This window comes from Rhincodon typus, chromosome 5 (genome assembly GCF_021869965.1).
Source record: "Rhincodon typus isolate 14 chromosome 5, sRhiTyp1.1, whole genome shotgun sequence".
Taxonomy (NCBI): domain Eukaryota; kingdom Metazoa; phylum Chordata; class Chondrichthyes; order Orectolobiformes; family Rhincodontidae; genus Rhincodon; species Rhincodon typus.
Window position 1 is genome coordinate 61162016 of NC_063336.1, and position 27153 is coordinate 61189168.

The following is a 27153-nucleotide window of genomic DNA, read 5'->3' on the forward strand; positions in this document are numbered from 1 at the left end:
GATTCAATGGACATATTCAAACTTATGAGGGAACGACATTGAGTAAGAAATTCGTTGGAAGTCCACGTACAGTGTTACTCTCGTCAAATATTATTTTTAAAAACTCCAGCAAATTGATTAAGGACGATTCGCCTTCCAAAATAAAACCTATGGCACATCTCTGGCTAGGACCCAGTGCTGCTGCCATTACACAGAGCGGTGCCAAGCCTTCTCTGACCCCTACCCATCACCAAGTCTAAGTGCCTGGAGCAGCAGCTTCTTCGGGAGAGGGTGTGGCCTTGGCGTCAGCACGCTCTGCCGAGCTGACGTGTGGAAGTTGCGCCTGCTGAGATACGGAGGGGCCGAGCTAAGCTGGGGCCTGAGAGGCTGTGTTTGTTTTTGTTTCTCTCTCCCCCCGGCCTCCCATGTCTGGTGTTTGGTGAGTGTTTCGGTGACAGCGGCTAGGCAGAAGCCCCTGGCTGCAGGCGCTGGCGGGTAAGTGAGGAACATTCAATGGCATCGAACCCGGTGCCGTTGCCTGGCTCACAAAGGAACAATCGGCCTCGCTCGGGGCGCTATGGTGACTGATTGTATCGTTCAGGCCCCGCGTTCCATCGAACGTGGCGGCACCAATGTTCCCGTTTGGAGCACGGAGTGGATTAGAGTGGGGCGCCGGGCTGCTGCTTGCAGACAGCCTGACCCTCCCCGCTCCCTTTCCTGTGCAATCCCCTCTTTTCATTGTTATGCCTCCTTCCTCCCCCCACCTTGCACTTTCTTGTTACTGTCACAGACCCAGCTGGGCTGACCGGTCCAGCCTGGTTTCGTCGCCGGAGCCATACTCGTCCGATCTCCCTCATCGCAAAATATGCATGTGCTTCGGCTTTGTAAAGTGCAAGGCCTTACTCAAGTGTTATCCGAATGTATTTTGTTGTCCTCATCAGGTTCATTTATGAAACATTAATTTTTTTGGTGCGCGGGGATAATGGTTGTTGGTGAGTAAACTTTCCCCATTAATTTGTACTCTTGTATTTTTTATATTGTGAATAACTCTTGGAATAAAATGAAATCTCCCTTCTCTTCCCCACAGGCCTGTTTGATCCAGTGTATCTACAGGCTTTCAAACTCAAGCTCGATGATTGCTATATTTAGCTCCCACTTTGGGCCTTCCTCTAATTTCGATTTTGTTGCTATGTACAGGCTTTTTTTCAAAAACTTTGTCGTTGTTGCTGTGTTTTTTCCAACGTGGACCAACAAAATCAATAGAGCTCGACTGAAGGATTTGGGTGAAAAATTTGAAATCTAGATCCTGCTTTCTTTCTGTCTATTTGTTTAACTGGAAAATTGGATGCATATTAGAAAAAAAAATGTTGAAAATGTATTAATCCTTTACGATTAAAAGCAGGGTTTTATGGAATATAAAATGCTTTGAGAGTAAATCAAACTCAGAATACTTGATTGAGATTGGTCACTTGTAATCCTTTTTTGTGGAGCTAAATATAGTTTCTCCTCAAAATGCTGTAATGTAAACTCCAGCAGTCTGTGCCCACCTGCTCAGCTCACTCCTAATTAAGGAACTTCAGACCCCAACATCAGAAGTATGAGTTTTCTGATTGGGAGTCTGCCATTCAGGTAGAACGAAAATCCCCTCTTTTCCCAACCCCAAGACGTCCTGAATGAAACTGTTCTTCTGGCTCCAATGGCATTTAAATGTGGTGTGACCTGCCAGGATCTTGAAGCTATCAGTCGTAAGCCACAGAAACCTGTCATTATAAGGAGCTTTGGAAACCGATGTTTAAAACCTTTTTTGTGCATGTGGGAGAAATATAGAACCGTACTTTACTGGAGAAAAGATTTCCTGATTTTCTTTGCCGAATTTTTGGATACTAAATGTTACAGCCTAACAAGACATTTCTTTCCCCCTCCACTGTTCAGTGGGAGAAATATGGTAAAAATAGTAAAAGCCATGTTTCTTTTGTGGTTTGATGTGCATGTACCTTACCGCACGTGAGCTTTGCACTTAACGCCACCTAAATGACTGCCTTAGTAAATGGGAAAGTAATAAGCGGGAACGTGGAAGGCAGAGCACTAAACATATTTCTGGCGATAGTCAGCAGGAAAAATAAAAAGCAAGATTGACAAGGCTAAGTTTTTTACATTTTATTTTGAAGCTTTTTCGAACAGTATTTTTGATTGCTTTCTTTGCTTCCCTAGAGAGGCAAATGGAAAGCGCACATATATCAATATATTCCTTGTTCTGTTCCAAGTGAGGAAAGTTTCCATTTTTAATTAATTTTCACAATATCAGGAAGAACCCTGCAGTAGATTTTTTAATTTTTGATATTTGTTATAAAATTTGAAACTTGGAAATTTTGAGTGGCACTGTCAACCAGAATACAGACCAGTGAAACTCATGAATGACGCATATACTTGTTTGATTCGACTTATATATCTCAAAATGGAGCTCCAACATGACCATTATGTTCATTTCCTATCATTACTGCTTTGTTTTACTTTTTTCTTAAACCTCTGAGCAAGGGTTTGCACATGTAATGCCAGATGTCATGTTGTCTTTCTTATCATTCTCTGCCTTTTCCCTCTTATTATTTGGTCTTGATCTTTGTTCTGCTTTTATTCTCATTGTTCTCCACTTTGTTTGCTAACATTGATTCTTTATGAAGGACGTCATGATACAGACTCTGCAGGCTGATTTTACATTCACAGTAAATTTGCACCCAACTATGTAAACAGTATTGTTCTTAATTCTTATATATTGCATTCAGTGCCTTGTGAACTAATGAATATACCCTAGTTACTAAAATCTGCTAATGTACATGTATGATATATGTAGAAGGATATATCCTATTACATGACTTTGTAGCTTTGCTTAGGGGGCCATGCAGATGGTATTTGCACTGTGCCTGTTGTCCTTTTCCATCTAGGGTATCAAGTTCATAGACTTTAGAGAGAACAAACTGCGGTTGCTCTGTGCACTGATAGTTTAGGGAATAAATGTTTTACGTGGTCAGTCAGCTACAAGTCAAGGAAACTGCATTGTCCTAGATGGTGTTGAGATTCTTAACAGTTTTTGCAGGTGTGCTCATCCGAACAAGTGGAGAGTATTCCATCAATTTCTAGATTAGTGCCCTGTAGATTGTCTTTGGAGAGTCAGTGCTGAATTCCCAGCCTCTGACCTTCTCTGATAGTATTTGTATGGCCAGCGGGGTTAAGTAGAGTTAAGTTCCTGATCTCTGTGATCTATTCAATTTGAACTCTTGGTCATGCAGATCTTCGGTTGTCTTTTCAGCCTTTACTTGTTTCTTCCCCTGAAATGTCACATTTACCTACAGTATCCTCACCTGTTTGACAATTTCACTGTCAGTTATTTTTCTGAAATTGTTTTCAGTACTCCTCACTGTCAAACTTACTCTTTTTCTGCTCTCAATATGTTGTGGGAATTTGTTACCCATGTTCTAGTCTATATACTCTATAAATATGGAGAACAAACAAGGCCCAGCGTTCCTAGAGCACACCACACTCAAATTGTTTTCCAGTGTGAGCAACATCTATTTAACCTGATGTTATTTTTGTCTAATATTTATGATGCTTAATTCAATGATAAAATAAATTAATTATTCACCTTATAGTATGCCATATTAGATACTTTGTGCCAAAAGCAATTTCTGATGCATGAAAGTCTGAAGAAACTATTGAGAGCATGAATAAAAAGATTACTAAGATGTGGCACTAACTGAGAGTTCTTTCTACAGAAAATGTAAATAGATTGCAGAACTTTATTGCCAAAACAGTAGCTTAAAAGGCAGAGGAAGTCATGCTTGAACTGTTTATTACTCTGAGTAGATCATACTTTAAATACCACATACGCCTGGTCACTGAGGCACAAAGAAGTTCAGATGCCAGAGATACTTAGAGAGGAGCCGCAAGGCTGAATCATAGCAATGGAGGACTGAGTGAGTGATGAGGAAAGACTGGAGAAAATTTGGCTTTTCAATTTTGGGAAATGTCAATTGAAAAATTATACGTAAGGTTGCAACTGAGTGATCAGAACTCCATATGACGGAGCTAATTTTACATAAAGTAGAATTCATGTACAACCCTTGCTTTCAGGTTGTCCCTAATAATAGCACACTGTAAAGGCAGAATTGTATGTTATAATTCAAGCCTTAACAAAAAGTATTGTGTTACTGACCAAGAGAGATAGTAAGAACTGCCAGTGCTGGAGTCAGAGATAACACAGTGTGGAGCTGGAGGAGCACAGCAGGAGAGCAGGATGAGAGGACCAGGAAAGTTGTCGTTTTGGGTCAGGACCCTTCTTCAGAAAAAATACTAACCGATGTGACTCTTGATACATTGTGCTAGAATTTAAAGCTAACACTAATATATTTGCTTGTATGATAACTAAAGTAGACCTCAAATGCTTACCTTATAGCTTTCTCATTAGAAGGGAACTGAATGCTTTATTACCTTTTATAGTTTTAGTGCTTATTTACCCGCTTCAAACAACACACTGCTTTTATATGTTAAAAACATCAAAAGTCATGCAAGACGCTTCACAATTGTGAAGAAAAGCCAGATGATAAACCAAAGAAGCCAAAAGCTTAGTCAAAGAGGTGAATTTTTTTAAAAATGGTATTAAAGGGGCCAAAGGAAATAGAGAGGTTGAAAGAGCAACTTCCAGTGAATAGGACGTGAGCAGCAGATGGCCCAGGTCGTGCCAAACGTAAGAAAATGGCTAGCAGGGATCGATAGTGGTTGTGAGGACTGGGGGACAGTGGGGGTGTGATTGTAGGATTGTGAAAGGATAGGGAGGGGTTTAGGTTATGCAGGGATTTGACAAGAGGACGAGAGTTTAAGAGTCGGTGTTTTTTTTTTTCCCTCTGTCTGAACTCTGAGCAGTCTTCTCCGGATATGGTCTTTGTTGCAAATGCCAGTGGTTGGGTATGTATGTTAGAAATCACTAGAGAAATTAGAGAGGACAGAGCAATGGGCAGTTGGAGTCTGGTGTGACTAAAGCTAGAACTTTTAACCGTATTTCAGTCACCGCACCTTGGCCAAATTGCCATTTCTTCTCACTAGGTTTCTCCTTTACAATCATGTTCTTTTGCACTTTTTTTTGAGTTGATGATGAAAGTCAATCCTCATAGCATCTAGCTGTTCCATATGTATAAGAACAAATAATCTGTAAATATCTTTGTAACATTACTGTACATAAATTATGGAATTTGTAATTTTCTTATCTTGCTTTTTTTATATTTAGAGGTTCTGTGGAATCAGAAACTTGGGGAAGCTCGGCAACATCTTTGAATCCATTGATCTCTGCAGGAACTTGCAGCAAAAATCTGTAACTGGATCCACAGTTCTGTTAGTATGTTTAAATATTTTTGGACGTTGAATTTTGATCATACTGGTACTTCAAAATTGATGTTTGAATCTGGTACTAAATGTTTTATCCTGGTCTCAGGGTTGAGGAACTTTAGTTATGTAGAAAGATTATAGGTTGGGACCGTTCTTCTCAGAAGAGATGGTTGGGAGGAGATTTTATAAAAGATTCAAAATTATGAAGTGTCTAAACAGAGTAGACTTTGATGGAAACTTGAGAACCAGTGGACACAGATCTAAGATAATTGGCAAAAGAAGCAATAATAACATGAGGAAAAACCTTTTCATGCACCAAGTGGTTAGGATCTTGAATACCTAAGAGTGTGATGAAGGCAGGGTTAACTGAGACTTTGAGGGGAATTGTTTGAAAACAAAAGATTTGCATGTTTGCTAGATGAACAAAACAGAAGAGTGGCATGAGATGAATTGCTCATTTAGAGAGCAAACGTAGACACAATGGGCTGAATGATCTCGTGTTCATTCTGTGATTAGGTGCAAGAATCTACGAGACTGAAGAATAAACTGTGATACCCCATCAAAGAATATAGTGCTATAGTCTGCCTGTCATAATACTCTATCGCTTCTTTCATGAAGAAACCCAATTCGCTCTTGAATTTCTCCATTCAGTATAACATAAGTAATTGATTTGTCTTTTTGTGTATAAAATGAATTAACATATCCATAATATGCCCAGTTAATTTCCTGAGGCAGTAGTTTTCTTTTAAAGTTGTCACAATTGTCTTGAATGCAGAAGTTATGTTAAAGAGATTTAAATTGTATTTTCTAAAATAAACATTAGAAGGAAGAATACTGAATATTATTGTAAAAGTACCTTATTGAGTGAAAGAAACTCTAGATACAAAAGTTTTTGTGGATACCAGTGTAACACCTAATCGTGCATCTAGAATTCCACTTCTATTACTTTAATGGTGGAATTTACTTATTTACTTTAATATAGGCAATGACTCAACAAATGTAACGAAGAGAATAGTTTCTGACAAACTGGTACAGAATTTGTACCTAGTATCCCAAAGCATAATTTTGTGACTATAATGTATGTTGTGAGTGCAATGCAAGATGAGGACTCTTGTGTATATTTTGGATATTTCTTTTTGCTTAAAGAAATTTGTTCTATATTTAATAAAAGTTTCAGTGAGCATTTTTTCATCTCCAGCAACATCCTTGTGCATCTGGAATGCATATAAGAAATGTTGCTTTTCAACGTGCATAAATCTCTGACTGATTAAAATAATGGTTAGACAACTACTGACAATATCATTGAACAGAAACTGAACAGGACTAGCCATACAAATGCTATGGATGCAAGAACTGGTTAAAGGCTAGGAATCTTGCAGTAAGTATCTTGCTCCATGACTCCTCAAATCTATCCACCATCTACAAGGTATAAGTAGGAGTGTGACGGAATAATCCCCACTTGCCCTGGATGAGTGCAGTTTCAACAACACTCAAAATGCACTGCAAAAAATCAGAGGTTGCATAAACAGCACCTTCCAAAACCATGATCATTAATATCCAGAAGGACAAGGGCATCAGATAAATGGACACACCACCGCCTGCAAGTTTCCCTCCATCCTGACTTGGAAACAGTACCTTTATTGTCGCTGGGTCAAAATCTCGGAACTCTCTCCCTAGCAGGATTGTAGGTCTACCTACATATAATGCAGCAGTTGAAGAAAGCAACTTGTCTCCACTTTCTTGAGAATAAGTAGGGATAGGCAATGAATAATGGCCCAGGCAATGAAGTCCACATCTCATTCATGAATTATGGAAAAAAAACGTGGACCATGCTGGAAGTTTGTATGCACTCTCATTGTTAACACAGTTTATAAGCTTAGAAAGAACTCCTTGGTGAATTGCCAGCTTATCTTTCTCATTTTAGTAAATGTTCTGTTTAAAAGCAAAAGTGAGCAACGATTTAAGTATATATGAACTGATGAACATTAGTGAATATTATGAACATTATTTTTAAAGCAACTTTTCCTTGATTAAAAAATATTTTTGCAAATAAAGAATTGATCCAGTCCCTGTGCTTTAAAGTTAAGATTAAAAATGATGCAGTACTGCATTTGAAACTGGGCTGTACTCCCCATACAACTGAAGCTTAAAACAAGTTGTAGTAGCTAATGCAACTTTTCTAACAAGAAATTGTGATTTCCTTATTCTGTAATGAGAAGTTCCTTTTAAAAGTAATCTTCACATTGATTGACATGCACCAGAAGACATACTGAGAACTTTTTAGGTCGTCTTCATTTGTGTTCTGTTGACGCACAATTTACAGACCAATTTCAGCTTGTATCTTTATGAACTGTATCGGAAATAAAATGCACAGAACCAATATGAGGGAAGGAACTATCTGAAACTTGAGGTTTGAAACATATGTGAGAGCTGTTTTTCACAGAAGTAAATGTACAATAGCAGTGATATAATTACTGTTATGCTGCAAGTTAAAATATAGAAGCAAGCTGTGATGTCTTGTTCCCTAAGCCTTAGTATGAAACCTGTAATATCTATAGCTGAAATGCATTGTGTGCGAGACTGCTATTAGCAATATTAGTGAAAATATGCTGAACAAAGTTTTAATATGACATTCCTCAGCCTAGAATTGAATATACTTACTGCAGCCTCTACAGCCATCGGAGGTGGTGGGGTCAGGGAATCTACCCTGTCAAGTTCCTAAAGACTCCTGTATATTTCAAAAGGTTGCCACTCATATTTCTAAACTCCACTGAATACAGGTCTGATCTATTCAACCTCTCCTCGTAAGATAGTCCCACCATCCCTGGAATCAGCATAGTGAACCTTCTCTAGACAGCCTCCAATACCATTATATCTTTCCTCAGTTAAGGGGCCCAAAATTGCTTACACTATTTCTCCTATGGTCTGATTAGTGCCTTGTATAGATTTAGCACAATGTTTGGAGTTCTGTATGCTCTTTATGACTGTATTATACATAGCTGACAAAGGAAGTCCTTTCCCTTGTGTGTTTGTTTTATATTAACATTGGATTGCTGATACAAAATCTTTATTCTCCTTCTTAGAATGGCTGGCTGTGGGGATATCGATCATGCATCAAACATGATTCCAGGAGGAAGGAAGTTGAATGAGTCTTGCTCAAACATAGCACCTTCTCTGACTGTACCGGAATGTGCTATCTGTCTTCAGACTTGTGTTCATCCTGTTAAATTGCCATGCAAACATATCTTCTGTTTCTTGTGCGTGAAAGGAGCATCTTGGCAAAGCAGACGGTGTGCACTGTGTCGTCAGGAAATTCCTGAGGAGTTTCTAGACAAGCCAGCTTTGCTGTCCCCCGAAGAGCTCAAAGCAGCAAGCCGAGGAAATGGGGAGTATGCTTGGTACTATGAAGGCACAAATGGCTGGTGGCAATACGATGAGCGCACAAGTATAGAGCTGGAAGATGCTCATTTGAAAGGCAAAAAGACAATCGAAATGCTCATAGCTGGCTATTTGTATGTTGCGGACCTGGAGAACATGATTCAGTTTAGACGTAATGAGCATGGTCGCCGCAGAAAGATGAAACGAGACATAGCAGATATTCCCAAAAAGGGAGTGGCAGGTCTTCGTTTAGACTGCGATTCTAGTGGATTAACTTCGGAAAGAGAGAATTCAGCAGATGGAGCAGTTAGCGTTGCTGGTGCTGGATCTGTATCAATACAGCCTTCTGTTTCTATCATGAGGCCCACAGTTAGACCAGCAACTTCATTAGTTGATCAGCCAGTAAGCCCAATAACTCCTTCACCAGATGCAAATGTATTGCTTGTGAACTCGCTTGCACAGTTGCAAGTAAGTGGCCAAAACCTGACCAGGAGTCATAGAGGAGAAGGAGAAGAGCAATATGTCGCTTCTGTAAGTAGAGTTTCAGCTGCACAGCATGCAGCTAGAATGTCTTATGATAACACTGAGTCTGCAACAAGTTCTGATACAGAGGATGAGAACACCAGTCAGCATCATGAGTCTCCAACCTCCAACCACAGCAGACAAAGACTCACTTCTCTGAACAGTGAGATTCCAGGAGAAGAGCCGTCTCCAGCAGAAGGGCCTGGCAGCAGCATCCGAGGCAGGGAGCAGCAACCTGATGGGCAATGCACTGTAACAGAGGTCTAGATCTGACAGTTCCCACTTCTAAAAGGAACAAATGTTAACACTTGCGACATTAAGGGCAACTGAGGAATGTAGAATTTCTCAACCAGAATTGCACTCAATTAAAGCTAAAACTAACTTTTAATTGCTTTACTTCATTTTGGCACGACTGCCATTTTTGTGATTTGTAGATTTCTTTTAAAGTAGGAATTGCACGATATTTATTGTGGTAGCATTAACTTTATTTTCATTGCTTTAAAATATCTTAGTGTTAAATTTCAGAATGACTCACCCTTTGTGCATGATATAAAATGTGAAATCTGAACTCCTTGCAAGCACCAATTGTGCTGAAGGCTTTTCATTCTCCCTGGTATTGTACCGATGCCTTTTGTGATTTTTTTTTTAATTTAAATTACATCCATGTAGAATTATCTGGTTCTGTCAGGCAAGTGTGTGAATAGATCTTTTGCTTTGCATAGCCAAATTAAGAATCATTGTTTTCCTTTTCTCCCTTTTTTCTATTAATTTAGTGAGAAAGTACATCACCCTATCGTATCGTTGTAATTGAGGCTGGTAATAGCTGTACAAGTAACATTGCCTACATAGTTGACATTCAGTGAAGTGTTAGACGAGCAGAAACAATTAGTTGACTTCAAACTTACATTATTCTGACTATAGCAATGGTCGAAATAAAGCTTAAACATTTTGTTAAAAGTTGTCGTCACATTGGTTCTCTGCATTGCAAACCAATTTTATACAAAAACGAACTTCTGACAGTGAGTTTAGCAACAATGAATAACATGACCTCTGTTCAACAAACAGAGGTAATTTAGCTTGGTGTCAGCTTTTCCCTTGCAACTACCCTTGAGCAAAGATCAGTTTTTGCAATTTGTGACTGCTCGGACTTCCCAATTTTTGTTACAAAGCTTTAAAATGGTTAAATAGTCACTGTTTTACTTAAAATGCAAATACTAAACTTATGTCTTTGGGCTAAAGTTTTTTTTTTGCAAATGATATATTCTCCATCCTGCAGTCTGACATAAATTGATAATTTGATATGTTTTGTGTTTTGCTTTGAAAGTGTAACAATGAATGTCATGAATGATTCCATATTTATGTCAATCTGTAATAGTCCTCAAGAGGTACCTTCTTAAAGCAGCAGCAATGCTGAGTTGTTAGTAAGGTATTCTTTATTTATTAAAATTACCTTCCACTGGAGCTTCCCAGTGGTGCAATTGGTGAATGTTGGGGGTGTGGCGAGGAGATGTGAGATGGTGCTTTTGGCCACACCAGCATAACAGTCTTCAGGTGGAACAAAAAATTGTCATACCAAGTCTTTCTGTATATACTATGAGTGCAACTAACTTAACTTCTAGACTAGTAATGCACCACAAATTGGGGATTTAGATTCAGTTAATTAAGTAAACCAGCAGGAAAAGACTACCATTGATAAATTTATCAAGAAGCTGTTGTAAGAAGGGATCTGGTTCATTGATGCCTTCGAGGCAAGGAAATCTGCCATCTTTACCTGGTCTATGTGCTTCCTGACCCACAATAATGTGACTGAGTGCCCTCTGCACGTAACTCAATGGTATCCAAACTACAGTGATACAGCAGTTCAAGAAAGTGGTTCAGCAGTGCTTTCCTGAGGGCAGTTAGCGATGAGGCAACAAATACTGGCCCCATCAGTGGCCATATTGTATGAATAAATTTTAAAAATAATTGGATTGAAGTTTTTACCTGCATTTTTGAATTGCCATTGGCACATCCTATCCCATTTTAAGCTAAACAGAAGTGATGTTGGATTCTAATTTTGTACTTCCCAGTTTCAAACTGTAATTAAAAATTTGAACAAAACTCCTCCGAAACAGTGGAAGAACTGCAGATGCTGTAAATCAGGAACACAAACAGAAATTGCTGGAAAAGCTCAGTAGATCTGGCAGCATCTGTGAAGGAAAAAAAATCAGAGTTAACGTTTCACGTCTGGTGACCCTACCTCAGAACTTCCCCAGTTCCGAGGAAGGATCACCGGACCCAAAATGTTAACCCTGACTTTTTTTCTTCACGGATGCTGCCAGACCTGCTGAGCTTTTCCAGCAATTTCTGATTTTGTTTCTCCTAAACAGCATCGTATTTAAAAAAAGGTACAATGCCATGAAAACTGTCTCTGTACCAATATCATTGCTGAAGAAACACATGCAGACTTTAAAGTCAGGTGGCAAACTTACAGAAGAACTTAAACATTAACATCAATTGGAGTAAAGATTATCTTTTCAAATTAACGCTGGCATTGTGATTTCTTCTAACTAATGGCCTTACATTTCTCTTTCAGATGAATCAGGTAGTTGAGTCAAAGTGCTGAGTTCATGATGTATCTGAATATTTTCTAATTGCACTGAGTGAAGACATTAGGATAATTTCCAAACTAATAAGTGAGTTATTTTGAATGTTCAAGGTACTGCAGGTTTATTTGTTAAAGTACTTCGTATGGTTTTGAGATTCCATTCAATTTTGCTTTAGTGCGAAGTGCCTGATATTGGTGTAACTTGCACAGATTATGGAATTTTCAGTACATATGAAATTCACACAAATTTTCACTTGATACCATAGGACTGTCTGAAAGTATTGAGAGACCAGCTTATTGTCTGATATAGGAATGTGAATGGCCATTCAGCCCCTTGAGCCTGTTATCTCTCTGTACTCCAAGTGGGGTTTAACCAGGGTTTTTACTTTAATTTATGCTCCAGTCCTCTAGATATATAAAGGTCAGAATTCCATGAGCTTTCTTTGATTTTCTTCACCTGCTTTTGGCATTTTAAAGATCTAGGAAGTACCCTGATCTGTCCTTTTTTAAAACCCAAAATGGATAACTTCATATTTACATTCAAGTCCCTCTGCCTGTTTTGCCACTCCCCTAGTCTGTCAATATCCTTTTCCAATTTTATTCTATCATTTACATGACCTACTGTGCCACCTAACTTTGTCTCTTCAGCAAATTTGAATAGATGACTTTCTATTCCATTATCCAAGTCATTAATAAATAATGTGACATGATAATCTGTGCTTGCAGTTATCTTGCATATGCCATTATTGTGTTTGCAAATGAAGCTATTAAGTTGTTCCAGTTCCAAAATCATATATTTGCAGCACAAATAGTACCCCTCCTTGTGCCAGTGTATATGCTCCATCAGGTCCTATTCTAATCCTTCATCTAACACCATCAGTGTAACCTGTTTATCTAGCTTTTCCTTTAAATATATTAACGCACTCACTTCAACTTCATGTGGTAGGGTTCTAAATTCAAATTATTCTTGCAAAGAAGTTTCTCCTGAATTCCAAGTTGGATTTAGTTGGTAACTATATTATGGTCCCCTAGCTGTAGTCACTCTTCCTTCCTTTACCATATCTGTCCTGCAAAACCCTTTTATAATTGCTTTAAGAAAAACTCATTCTCTCCTTTGGGAGAAAGAACCACGTCTTGTTCAGTCATTCCTGATTGAGTACTGTGAAAACTTTATTCTATAGAAATTACAATTTCTAAACAGCCACCTAAAACAAGTTTAGTTTTTAAAATTAATTGGTTCTAAAGAAAAACAGTATTTAAGATTCTTACTCTAATAAATGATTATACAGCAACTCCACTCTCCTTATTTCCATATTCCATTAGTGTCCAAAAATGTATTGAATTCAGATTTAAATATGTTCAGTGACTGAGTAATCATATCCTCTTGTGGTCAATAGATTCGTAACCCTTCCCTTGTAGAAGCTTCCATATTTCAGTTCAAGTGACTGCCAAATGATAAGGTGTGATTGAATGCTGGATTAAAGCTAGGAGTACCTTCCAGCAGCTACCCTCTCAAACCCTTTCAGTATCCAAGTGATATTGCCCCTTATTCTTCAAGAATTATAGTTTGTGTCTACAACTTAAATGTTTACAGCTGTTTGAGGGAATCCAAATTGCCTAGACATCTCCTACAAATGTAGAATATGATTCCCACACTTAAGCAAAAAAAAAAAAAAAGGACTTCATCTGGACATTCAAGCCTTTTTCCAAAATGGTTTGAACGGAGTGCAGGTTATGCAATTTTTCCATTTTGTCAATGAGTTGTCTTCCAGCTCCAAGCAGAAATTATTGTAAATAATAGACTTAGACTGTTACCAGTACTGATTTATTGCTATGGAAATGGAGCTATACTGACCAAGTTAAATTAATGAGAGGATAAGAATTTAGATACATTTATACAGTAGGTTTCATGGTTACTAGACTTGACTGAAAGAAACAAACAAAACAGTTTGCAGTGTTTTATACATCCTGAGGACACCTTAGTACTTTATAGCCTAAAGTAATTTTTGAACTGTACACATAAGTTAAGGCATATTTTGACTTACATTTACAATATTTTTAAATTAAAAACACCATTTCATCCTAGGTGGAATATTGTCTTCAGCTCTTGCTCATAGGAAAAGTACCACCTTCCACACAGTTTTTATGCTTCAAATTCAATTTGAAGTAACAGTAGAGGCTAATCTAGACTGCTATATTAGATTGACACTAATTATGTTTGATATTTTGAGCCAAAGCTTTCAGATTGGCAGGAGAGCCCCACAGAGTACCAAATATACTCTTTTCATTCTTTAGTGATTCTTCTTGTGACAGTTCTCTCCCCGAAACCACAACATTCTTAATGGCTCTAATGATTTGTGAAGATCCATTTGTGTATTGATTCAGCCAGTTTTCTGCCTCTTCAAGGCAGCCAGCCTCATCAGTGGATGTTAAAATTTCATCAACAAGACCAATCTTGAGACCAGTTGCTGGGTTCACCGGCTGGGCACTGCTCAGTAGTTTAAGAGCATTTCGATAGCCAATCAATTTAATCAGTCTGGTTGCTCCACCCCACCCTGGTACCAATCCCATGAGTTTGTGAACAAAGCGAATCTCACTTCCTGAAGTCGTAAGCCTGGTAAAATAAGCAAACAAGTCGATGAGTTTACAGTGCCCGTCTTTATTATATTGTTACTGTTATGGACCGCACCAGACCAAACCCCTTCCAAATATTTCAGCGATAGCCTAGACTCTAATTTGCCTTATTAAAAGGCAAGTGTGAGGTACTGTGTTCCAGATGTAATTCCATTGGTCATGCTACTCGGCTTTAGGCAAAACATGCGTTATTCTTAAACCCAGTTAAAGTACAAACAAAACTGGTAATAATTCTAAATCTATTGGAAAACTCCAATTATTCAACTAATAAACAGTAACTGTTCCAATATAGTAACATCCCATAAACACACCCTTAGCAAGAGAAAATTCCAGCAGAGAGAGATAAATGACAGCTTCCATAACCGGCTTCAAAGCCCCATCAACTGAAAGCTGAGCTAAAACTCTCGTTCTGTGGAAGCCTGGCTCACCCATTCATGCTGCTTCTGTCGTTCTAACTTTTCAAACAAAAACCCAGGGCCTCACAAGCTGTTTACTTTATTGGCTTGGAAGAGAGAACTCGGTACCTCTGTCTTAAAACCTTTCTCAAAAAGTCAGACAAAATACACCTCTTCTACAACTTGCCAGCAATTGATGGTCTCTTGAATTCTGTGCTATTTTTAGCCAGTAAAGCAGATTCTTACTCAAGATGTAATTTGGAAGATTATATATTGAACAAGCTCAAATGTGATGTTTGTAATCTGTTAATTTCTACTTCATTCTTCCTTTCTCCTTTATTATATGATACTAAAATGATGTTCAGCTTAGTAGAATGATAAAGGACATTCACAAATAATGAGGGAGTGTGGACTTGAACAACTTGACCATATTATTAAAAAACTATGGGTAAAGTAGTCAACACATGAACTGTGTTGCGCCTCCAGAAACCAACAACTGGGCTCCAAGAGTGGAACGTACAGAAACTTCAGAAAGAGGAAATCACACAACAACAGGAGCAGGAACAAGTCTAGGAAACATCTAGAAGTGATGGCAACAGAAGTCAGTGAGAATATGTTGTTACCTGAAGATGAGCAGACATTTGGGGTGGATCTTGGAAACAGAATTTAACCCCCCCCCAACCAAAAAAGTCGATTAGTGGCAAGAACCTAGGAGCAATAATCATGAAAGGAGCCCTGAAATAGGGACTCAGTGATGGAACAAAGAACCTTAAATGTTTTAAGAGGTGGTATTCTGTACTTGTCGTAAGTGCTTATATTATCCATTGCTTGAATAAACTAGAACTTAGTATAGTAAGACTGTCATTTGAAATAGCACAAGACCCACTGTGAAGGTGATGATTTTTAAAAAAAAAATCATTCAAGTGCTTTCTTCTCCTCACTTACAAATGGTGCGAAGAGGATAATCAAGAACTGCACACTTGCTTACAATCTAGGGCAAAGGGTGCCTCACAGCGCTAGGACCCTGGGTTTGATTCCACCGTTGGGTGACCGTGCAAACTCCACACAGACATTCTCCCTGTGTTTGTGTAGGTTTCCTCCAAGTACAGGTTAGGTGGATTGGCTATGCTAAATTGCCCGTAGTGTCCAGGGATGGGGTGACTAGGTGGATTAGCCATGGAAAATGTCAGGTTACAGTGATAGGATGGAAGAGATGGGTCTGGGTGGGATGTTCTTTGGAGGGTTGGTGTAGACTCGATGGGCTGAATGGGCTGCTTCCACACTGCAGGGTTTCTATGATTTAGACTTATTAGCTTAACTCAATCATCAAAAATCCCATACTCAACTCATCTGCCATCGTAAATCATCATGCCATATTTAAGCTCCTTGAATGATGATATAACCTCCCAAGTAAATCCATACCCATCTTTCTGGAAACCTGATGCTTGAATCTCTCCAATCTACTATGTGCCCCTGCCACACAAAAATACCCTAATCAAAGCCAGAAATCATATTAGCTGTGTCTATGCCCTCAGTACTCTTTCCTTTCTGACCAATCTGCAGCCTTTTACACAATCAATTTCTTCCTACCTATCCACTGTCCCATATTTACATCATACAAATGCCAAAAATAGTGATACCAGCAACCACCATGATCTCAAAATTAACTTTCTCCCCAGCATTCAGTTATGTAGCATGTATCAAAAAGATTTCAAAGCAAGATTTATGCCTGATGCAAAAAGGGGCAGTACCACTCTTTAAACAGATGTTCTTTGGCATATAGGTTTCAAATATTAGAATGTGAAACCAGTACCTTCTACAAGATCCCAGTACCAAACACAGAATTATTCCTAAATGTCTAGTTTTTACACCATTGAAGAACATCTCTATTTTGTTAACAATTGCTAAAGTGGACTTTTGAAATCAGCAAATGCTTGAGAAACAAAATTATGATTAATATAAATTAATGTTTTGTCTTCCAAATAGAATTAAAATAGCTATTGATTTAGCCTATGCTCTTATTCAAGAGAACAGAATTTAAAAGCAGTTTACCATGTGGAGAAAATTGGAAAACAACGTTCTAAAAATTAGACTGAAGTGTTCTTTAACTTCGAGAAATTAGTGTATCATTGTAAATCATTTGGTACTTCATGTTGCTTAAACTAAAACAAAAACAAACAACTACTTTTGCCTTTTCCTCATCAGTGGCATTAATTAGCTTGGCTACTTACCGGAAATCACAGGCTGTAGTAACTTCTGCTCCTCCTCCTAGGGCCTTCCCCTGGACTAAAGCTACACTGATCAGAGGTAGTCTGCACTAGGAATTTCAGAAAGGTTAATAGATGTCTGATGCATTTAGTACTCAAAATCAATTGCAAAGAATCACTTGTTAGTGCAGTAATTTCACTTGTAATTCAACATTTGTAACAGTAGAATAGTTTGAATGGAATACACTGCAACCCAGAAGATTAAAAAATGTCAAAATTAAATTCCCCATTTGTTTAAAAAAAAACAAGCAGAACTTTTCTAACAAATATTCATTCACAGGGTGGATGTCCTTGGCTAGGCCAGTATTTATTGTCCAGTTAAGAGTCAACCACATTGCTGTGGGTCTGGAAGCACATGTAGGTCAGACCAGATAAGGACATTAGTGAACCAGATAGGTTACTCCCCCAGCAACCAACTGTGTCATGACTAGATTCTATTTCAGATTTTTAACGTGTTCAAACTCTACCATCTGCCTTGGTAGGATTTGAACCTGGGTCCCCAGAACATTACCTGCATTGCTGGGTTAATAATCCAGCAACAATTCAACTAGCCTCCCCTTATACTTGCTACAGTTTAAGATCATAGCCCCTTTCCCCCGATCCATCGTACAATAATTTATTAAAACTACTAAGTAAAACATGTTTCAGGTTACAAAACAAATCTTCAGTGTCCTGAGATTTTGTAAAAAATTACTAAAACTTTGGCAGTCAACAAAAACTTGTAGATCCAGACATTAGCTCAGTGATTAGCACTGCTTCCTCACAGTGCCAGGGACCCAGGTTCAATTCCACCCTCAGATGACTGTCTGTGTGGTGCTCCAGTTTCCTCCCACAGTCCAAAGATGTGCAGCTTAAGTTTATGGGCAATTTAACATGGCCAATCGTGTCCAGGCTAGATGAATTAGCCATGGGAAATGATGCTACAGGGTTAGGATAAGGGGTTTGGTCTCGGTGGGATGCTCTTTGGAGGTTATCGCTAACGAGAAGGTGAGAAAAGGTGAAGGGTCTAAAAGGTGGATAAATCACCCAGACCAGATGAACTACACACCAGGGATCTCAGATAGCTGAGGAGATTGCAGATGTGTTGATGAAGATCTTTCAGGAATCACAGGAGTCAGAAAAGGCCCCAGGAGGGCTGGAAAATGGCTACCTTAACACCCATTTTAAGAAGGGAGGGAAATAGAAGGCAAAACTATAGGCCAGTTTGCCTGACTTTGGTCATTAAGATTTTCCGAATACATGGAAGTGCATGGAGAAATAGGGCTGAGTCAGCATGGCTTCAAGGGGAGGTCATGCCTGACAAACCTGCTAGAATTCTTTGGGGAGGTAGTGAGCAAATTAGACCAAGGATAGCCAGTGGACATGATCTATTTGGATTTCCAGAAGGCCTTTGACAAGGTGCCACACAGAAGACTGCTAAGAAAGAGACCATGGTTTTCGGGGCAAGGTACTGGCACAGATAGAAGATTGACTGACAGAAGGCAAAGAATGGGGATAAAGGGGCCTTTTTCGAGATACCAGCCAGTGAGTAGATATTCCACAGGGGTCAGCTTTGGGACCACTACTATTCACGTTGTACATTAATGATCTGGTTGAAGGAATGGAGGGCACTGTTGTAAATTTACAGGTGGAGGGACAGGAGTGTTGAGGAAGTAGGGAGGCTGCCCTACTTGGACAGCCTAACAGCAGGCAAAGAATTGATGGAGGGAATACAATGTGGGAGAGTGTGAGGTTATGCACTTTGGTAGTAAGAATAGAAGTGTAGACTATTTTCTAAATGGGGAAAAGCTTCTGCAATGTGAAAGAAGGGATTTAGGAGTCCTAGTTCAGGATTCTGAGCTAAACATACAGGCTCATTTGGCACTTAGGAAGGCAGCTGAAATGTTAGCATTCATTTCAAGAGGACTAGAATACAAGAGCAGGGCTGTATGATGTTCAGCTATCACTGCATCTGGAATATTGTGAGCAGTTTTGGGGCCTGTATCTAAAGGATATGCTGGCCTTGGTGGGGGGACAAAGAAGGTTCATAGGAATTATCCCATGAATGAAGAGTTGGTCATATGAGGACCCAGGTCTGTACTTGATGGAGTTTAGAAGGGGTTGGCCTGGATACTGAGATGAGGAACTTGTTCAGTCAGGGTGGTGAATCTGTGGAACTCATGTAGGCAGCAGAGGCCAAGTCACTGAGTGTCTTTAAGACTGAGATAGATAGGCTCTTGATTAGTAAAGGAATGAAGGGTTATGGGGAGAAGGCAGGAGAATGGGGTTGAGAAACATATTAGCCATAAACGGCAGCACAGGTTCAATAGGCATTAGAAAAGAATCAGGCATTACAAAACAAAGGTAACACTTTCTCCAATTTAAAAATAACAATAGCCTCTAACTGTCACTAGATGGCAGAAGTTGACATCAACATCTCGCAGAACATAACGAGATATGTACAGTGATGCTGCAATTTATTTTCACCATAACTAAATCTGGAGAGTTGTGAAGATTGCAGCTTTTTTTTTTCCCCCCACATAAATGCAAAGCAATCTGTATTGCAACACTTTTAAATTGGTATATCTGTAGGAAGGAAAACTTCAAAGTCAACCAAAGAAGAAAACAATTTAGCTGTAATTATTTTCTATAGCAGATGAAAGTGAAGGTAAAAGGGACAGAGTTGGTTTCTCCATTCAAATATACGTATTTCAAAATATATATTTCCAATGCGAAGCTGCATTATGATCTTTCCAATTTAGAAAGTTCAGCGTTACAATTGTAAAATTATAGCCAATTTCAAATGAAATCCATAAACTGTCATAACCCCTTAAAAATTGGAATGACTTCACATTTAGTTCTGTAGAATCTATAAATGTTCAACAATTATTAAAAAGCAGTCTGAAGAGAACGGGTAACGTTTCAAGAATACATCCCTTCATAAGGATTGCTCAGTCTTGATGAAGGACCACATTATTCATTTACTTGTTGACTCTTCAGAATGCTGATTGATCCGTGTACTTCCAGCATTTTTTCATGTTCTGATTTCTATTATTATATTACTTCTTAATTATATATTAGTACCTCAGAAGCCTTGTCAAGGTGTTCTGCATAAACATGCAAATGCTCAACCCATCCTAGAAAGGAAATGCAGAAGATTTAATTTCTAATTGTTATCATGTTAAAGCAGCAACATTCCTGCTCATTCTACTGATGTTTGATTATTTTGTGAAAAATTTCATAGCACAAGTAGCGTCTCAGCATGTCTGCACCAACGAGTTGAATGACAATTGTGATTTAGGACAGAAGAATGACACATTTGTCCAGAATCCTGTGCATTATTTCTATTTGAATAATCATCTAATACCCTTTTGAACAATTTGATTAAACCTTCCTCCACCACATTTCTGATAAGAACGATTTGCAGTATGGAAGTTTTATTCCTTTACTGCAATTACTTCATTTGCAAATCACTTTAAAATTGGTGCCCTCACGCACTTGATCCTTTTATAAGCAAGGACAGCTTCTCCTTATCTTTGTCCAGACCTCTCCCAATTTTGAAAACTTCCATTAAACCTTTTCAGGGAAGACAGTCATAATTTCTCCAATCTATCTTCATAACTGAAGTTTACCATCTGTGGAATAATTCTCGTACATCTCTTCTGTACTCTCCAATGCATTCACATCCTTTCTATGATGTGGTGACCAAATCTGTTTACAGTACTCTAGTGAAGGTCTAACCAGGGTCTTATACAGGTTCAATATAACCTTCCTGCTCCTGTATTCTGCGCCCCTATTAATAAAGCTGAGGATATAACATGTTTTCTTAATTGCTCTATCCAACTATCCTGCCATCCTTGGCAACTTCTGTAGCTGCATCAAGTTCCTCTGCTCTTGCACATCTTTTGCAGTAGTAATTATTGATACTGTCTCTCTACATTCTTTCTGCCACCATGGTTCCACCTCAATTCTCTACATTGAACTTCATGTCCCTGTCCATTCTACCAATTCACTGATGTTGTTTGAAGTTGTACACTGTCCACTTTGTTAATGATGTTCCAAGTTTTGTACCATTCACAAACTTTAAAATTGTTCCCTGCATTCCAAGATCTAGAACATTAATATAAAATCAGAAAAAGCAAGTGAAAAATAACAATTTCCCTGTTTTCTTTCACTCAGCCAATTTTGTTACAGTGTTACTAAAGTCTCTTTTATGGCTGACCTATAGTTTTTCTCAAATCTTTTGTAGTGAATGTTGTTTCAAGGTCTATGTGCACTGCATCAACAGCATTACCCACATTGGCCTTCTCTTCCTTGGATCACATCATCTGGTCAAGATCCCTTACCAACTTGAGGGACCAACAGCTTATTCAATCCTAAACCCTTCCAGAGATCAAATTTCTTGCTCTGTCATCGTGGGTAATATCTCCTTCCTTGGTAAAGACAAATGGAAAATTTACCTCAGCCATGCACCAAACTCCAATTATAAATTTCCTAATTGGCCCCTAATTTGCCCAACTCATTTACCATCCTTGACAATTTGTGTGCCTATTGAAGATTGAGATTCTACTTTATGTTAGCTGCCAGTTCTTTTTCACAGTTGCGCACAATACTCTAGCTGAGGTCTACCTAATAGTCTATTCAAGTTTGGCATAACTTCCGTGCTCTGATACTCTTCCCCCTACTCATAAACCAAGAATACTGTATGCTTGATTAACAACTTCCTCCTTGTCCTGACCTATCCCCTAAATGTTCCCCCATTGTGACTCAATGTACTTGACTCACCTCATTCCCAAAAACAAGGTTTCACAATGCCTTATTGCTAGCTGGACTGGAGGCATACTGCTGACAGAAATACTCCTGAAGAGAAAGGAATGCTTGTCCCTCACTACCACTACCCCAGTCCAAAGTTGTGTAATTAAAGTCCCCCATTAAGACTACTCTATGTTTACACATCTCTTGTAAATTCCTTGCAGGTTTATTCCTCTACATCCTTCCCACTTGGTGGTCTACAGCTCACAGTGAACAATGCAATTGCAGACTTTTTGTTCCTTAGTTCTCCCTGTATCAATCCTATCATCTGGAACACCCTCATTCTCCAATACGGCAATGTTCTCCTTAGCCAAAAATGCCTCTCATCTTCCTTGTTTTCTGAAAAACTTGTAACAGGAATATTTACCACCTAGTCCTGCCGTTCCTCAAGCCATGTCACTATCATTGCCGCATCATAATTCCACATGGGAATCTACACCTGTCAATCACCCATCTTATTAACTATACTCTGTTCATTCATATACAATCAGTGGAACTGATGCAGACTTCATTACTTTCTCCCTGTTCAGACTGATCAATCAGCCCAGACTCAGTGCAAGTCAGGTCGAGTGGGTCAGTGCTTACTGGGACCACCCATAATGCAAGAAAACCACTGCAGGAAGCCAATAATTAGTCGAGCGTGCCATTGTGCCAATTCAAAGTGACCCAATGTTGGGCAATTTTTAATACTATCCATAAAACGTGGTTTTCCAATTGGCAGATAAGAGGGAGCACCACTTTGTTTCATATAATTTCTCAAAGATGTCCAAAAGAAAACTAAAGGAAGTGCAGTGTTATGCAGACAATAATCAATACAAATCTGTGTTTGGATTAGAATATGCAAAACAGTGTTGAAAACGGAAAGCATCTGGCTAAGAATCCTTTCCAGTCTCCTATACTATCACATCCAAGATTATGTAACTAGTCAGGCCAATAAAGAACAGGCACAGTGGTTGCTTAATGGGGAATAAAAATACCAGCACATTTAAATAAATGGATTGAATAAACACTTCAGGAACTATTATTGTAACAGAATCCATCTGCTGTATTAAAGTGACTGTATTAAATTTCAAAACCATTGGCAATATTAAAAAAAAAACTTAGAACAAAATATGTTCCAAATGTAATATGTTGTACTTTTTATATTAATTGTGCTGCAAGCAGCATAACATTACATGGTTCAGAGGGTCATTATTTTACACAGTTTCACAGCAAGTTCTGAAATTTACAATAATCCTGTAAAGCAGGTGAAAGATGTAAGCAGATCGGCATACAGCAAATAAAAATGGAAGAACAGAAATTGAAAATCTATCCTAAAAAGTTATAAAATTCTCAGAGTGAAGCATGAAAGATTTACAGATAGAAACACGTTTTTATAAAAAGGCTCCCCATTCCCAAGTAAGTTATCAGAAATAAAACAATGAGTCATTCCTCATTTGTTTACTTACCTCAGGGTTTGACATCGCTTTAACTGCACTTAGATCAGAGCCAGAACAGAATGTGTTCTCTGCACCTCTCATGATAAGACCTTTTCCATTAGTCCAGTGCTCCAGCTCCTCTACCCTATCCCGGAAATCTAACATCATTGTTCCTCAAAAGAAAGAAGAAAGTTTTTGTAAATGGAAAAGGGATTTGCACATCAAAAATGTGTCACTAATGATCTCAAGACACACAGTTAGAGTATTTAACATGTTCAAAACATTTCTGTGATTCTCTCCATCAATTATTAAATTGCCCTTACCAAAGGTGATAAAACAGAACCAGACAACCTCAAGACAATGTTGTACACAACTAAATGCTGACAGTTTTCCAGTTAGCGTCAGTTGGTCTAGGTTTTGTTTTAATGCACTATATTTATCCAAATCAGGAGTATCTTATTGGAATAAATATTAGCAGTCAGCGCAGACACACAACTGTCAGTGAAGTATTGTGCCTGCATACTCATCCGGCAAATGTTAACAAGTCTCAATTGAGAAAGGTGAAATCTCAGATGAAAAGATTGGATACAGCAGTGCTTTGTTTGTGAATTAATCCAGCAATATCATGCCAATGACATTCCATAACCTTATGCAAGTTTTATCCAAACCTCAAGCCATTTCTTAAATAAATAGGGAAAGAAAAGCTAATCATGAAATTTTGGAGAGAAATTCAGATGTATGAGAATTAGAGGTTTTCTCAATTGCGTTGTTAATGTGTGCCAAGTTCAAAACTAACATGGAAGCCAATATATTTGTTTTTAATTAAGACAACCAATTAGCATAACTAATTAATTCAAGTACTAGATTTTGACTTTCATTTTCCATTTGATATAAGTCATAATTTCAGTAACCCATTCAATATTATACAAAAAGCATTGTTATGATAAAAAAAATTACAAGAACTGTTTTCCTCCCCTAGAAAAATAAGTACCAAGAGTGATTTTTTTTCCTTAGAAAAGAGTATATATTAACTGGACAGTTAACTGAGCAGATAACCATACCAGAAAATGCATTTTTCCGTTCAGGGTTGTTAATAATCAGGGTAGCAATTCCATTTTGATCTTTTTGCAAATCAATGGATCCACCAGGAAGTTGCTGAAGTTTTTCCTTTATGTCATCTTCATTCACTCTATAAACAGACGTGTACACAGATAGACCTCTCTGTTGCAGTATTTGATTCCTTAGACCACATTTCAAACATTTGTGGATGCAGAACATCGCCATTTGCACTCGGCACTGAAAATAAGTTTTTAAAAAAGTTAGCTTTATGAAAAAAAAACCTTTTCCTCGTTGCTATTTTTCATAACGTGTAATTATTGAATTTACATTCCTAAGAGATCAAAGGTTTGGAAGGTGCTGCTGAACAAATACAATGTTAAATATAAAATAGGTCTGAGCATATAGTCAGTATGGGAAGGTTTGGGCAATGGTGATTTACTGACTTTCAAGGAGAGAGACTCTCTTGTTGAAAATAGTCTTTACACGGCATTTATGTGGCACAAATATTACTAGCCACTCATGAGCTCCGGAATGACTGTTGTCCAGGCCTCACTGAGCACAGGTGCAAGCTGCGTTACCAACTGTGGAATTACGAATGAAACTGAGCACTTATCACCAGCAAGCGTTACCAATTCTGCATAAAAACACTTCAACCAACATATCCCTTCAAAGTACAGGAGGAAACAAAGGTTGCACCTGCTACAAACTATTAAGCACTACACAACCTTGGCCCGAATCTGTCAAAAGAAGAATCAGAGAAAAGCCTCCAAAATTTGGTGAACCAAACAAGTGGGCTCGCATGGAATAGCTGGAAAAATTATGCATTTAAAGATTTGTCATCTAGGGTTCAAAGCTTTCATTGTTTACAAAGACATGGAATAACTTTACAAGTAATAAGGGCAGCTCATTTAAGTAATAATAATCACTAAGTTCCTTAATAAAATTACACTCCTTTTCCTCTCATTTCCCATTTCAGCAGGTTAGATATATTAAATATATGCAGAGGAGTATTTCGGAGCACTTGCCCTATTTAATTTGCATCCCTTTTACAGAGAACAGACATTGCAATTTGCGTAGAATCCTTATTCCTGGCTGTTACTAAAGGACCCCTACTGAAATAAAAAGCGTATGCTAGTTGGGCAAAGACATTGTTTGAACTGACTGCAATTTCCTTAATCCAGAATAAAAGGCTAAAGACTCTTGACAGCTATAAATGCAAACTACTTTTATTTAAGTAGAAAACTGTCAAATTACATTTAAATAAGCACAGATCTATTTTTGGTCACATCTCAAAGCTTTAAATCAACGCTCTCGTAACACGACCAGAAGAATGCCGCAACGTCGTTCAATAACAGTTCAGTTTAGAAACTATTTAAAGAGCTCCACGAGTTTTTTTTTTAAATAAGCCTAATTAAAACACATCAATGTTTAATAAGAATGCAAACAGTCTACATACTGTGAATATTCAAAATGCAACTGCTAAAGGAAAAACTAAATACGTGCTGTTTCAGAAATCTTGATATTAATGTCTGAAAATCCAGCCAACCAATTCCACGAGCTGTGACCTGTAGATAATATGGGAAAGTTTAAATACCCAGTAAAAGATAGAAACAATTCTTAAAGGGTGCAGGGCGAACTATTACGATATACTACATTCTCATCTGTCCGGCAATTCGGAAGATTCAAAATAACACGAGAGGCCTGCTTTCTGTCACGCCTTACTGTACTGGCAAAATTGCTGCTGCAGATGCTCAACAGAGTTTGTTCAAATGTAACTCCGCGTAAACGTCACCTTCTTCCAGACGAAGTACCGCACTCTACAAAAGTACAATGCTTCGCAATTTAAACGCTGATTTATTTACCTCTCCCTCCCAATGTTAATATTCGCACTTAAAGACCAGTCTCCCAGCCACAACAGTGACCCGGAAGGAGCACACGCGCTGATCGAACGTTCCGTGTAATAACGTTCCGCTCTCTCGAATCCCTGGGATAATGGGTCATTATGACGCCACAAAGCCAGCTGTGTTCCACTGCTCTCCTTCTCAGGCGCCCTGAGCTGTCAATCAGACACTGGCATCATCCCTGGCACATTGCCATTCTCCAGACATCATCACATCAGATATGTCATATCCTCCTGGACTGTGTTCAGATGCTAACCACTATCCCTATTTTGTGGGAAAGCTGCTGCTGGTTCTGCTGAAAGTAGTTGCAGCTCTCGACTCAAGCTTCTGTTGTCCATTTAGCACCAAACCGCCCTTTCCTCTGTGCTTTGCGTTGTCATCTCTGCTTTTATTTAATTGAACCTGTTTTTCACCCGAACGCAGCTTTCTCATTTCTCCTTTCAAATTCTACTCTTATTCCAATCCGTATGTACTTGCATAAAAGCGTTAAAATTTATAATTTCCAGTGAAATCAAACTACTGTGGATGCTGGAAATCTGAAATAAGAACTGAAAATGCTGGATAAGTCTCAACAGATCTAGCAGTATCTTTGAAAAAGAGTTAACTTCTCCACAGATGCTGCAGGAAGTGCCTGAGTTCCTCCAGCAATTTAAGCTTTTATTTCAAATCTCTAATCTCTTACAGTTCTGTTCAAAGATTATTGAACTGAATCATTCACTCTGTCTCTTTCCATGAACCACTATAAATTTTTCCAACATTTCCTGATCTTATTTTAGATATTAAACATCTTTTTTTAAATGACTGGTATAGATAGTCATGCAATACCTCTGATTTTTAGCCAAGTGGTAG

The 27153-nt window shown here is 38.4% G+C and overlaps 2 protein-coding genes across 6 annotated transcripts; one reads left to right on the forward strand and one right to left on the reverse strand.

The window, feature by feature from the left end:
• The first annotated feature begins 249 nt into the window (after positions 1–249).
• On the forward strand, positions 250–11777 carry rnf146 (ring finger protein 146). 2 transcript variants are annotated; one of them, XM_048596476.1, is made up of 3 exons: positions 250–418; positions 5255–5358; positions 8436–11777. In XM_048596476.1, exon 3 carries the CDS (start codon positions 8437–8439, stop codon positions 9517–9519), a length of 1083 nt encoding a protein of 360 aa, XP_048452433.1. In that variant the 5' UTR covers positions 250–418; positions 5255–5358; position 8436; the 3' UTR covers positions 9520–11777. The 2 variants fall into 2 exon arrangements, with proteins under 2 accessions (XP_048452433.1, XP_020372677.1); XM_020517088.2 differs by lacking the exon at positions 250–418 and having other exon boundaries at positions 5251–5362.
• echdc1 (enoyl CoA hydratase domain containing 1) lies at positions 11771–26393 on the reverse strand. 4 transcript variants are annotated; one of them, XM_048596478.1, is made up of 7 exons: positions 26266–26312; positions 25907–25968; positions 24406–24640; positions 23375–23517; positions 20199–20251; positions 17100–17180; positions 11771–14453 (listed from the first exon to the last, which is right to left on the reverse strand). In XM_048596478.1, the coding sequence occupies exons 3-7, from the start codon at positions 24626–24628 to the stop codon at positions 14048–14050; spliced, it is 906 nt and encodes a 301-aa protein (XP_048452435.1). In that variant the 5' UTR covers positions 24629–24640; positions 25907–25968; positions 26266–26312; the 3' UTR covers positions 11771–14047. The 4 variants fall into 4 exon arrangements, with proteins under 4 accessions (XP_048452435.1, XP_020372657.2, XP_048452434.1 ...); XM_020517068.2 differs by having other exon boundaries at positions 25860–25968; positions 26266–26282; XM_048596477.1 differs by lacking the exon at positions 25907–25968 and having other exon boundaries at positions 26266–26393.
• Positions 26394–27153: the final 760 nt, after the last annotated feature.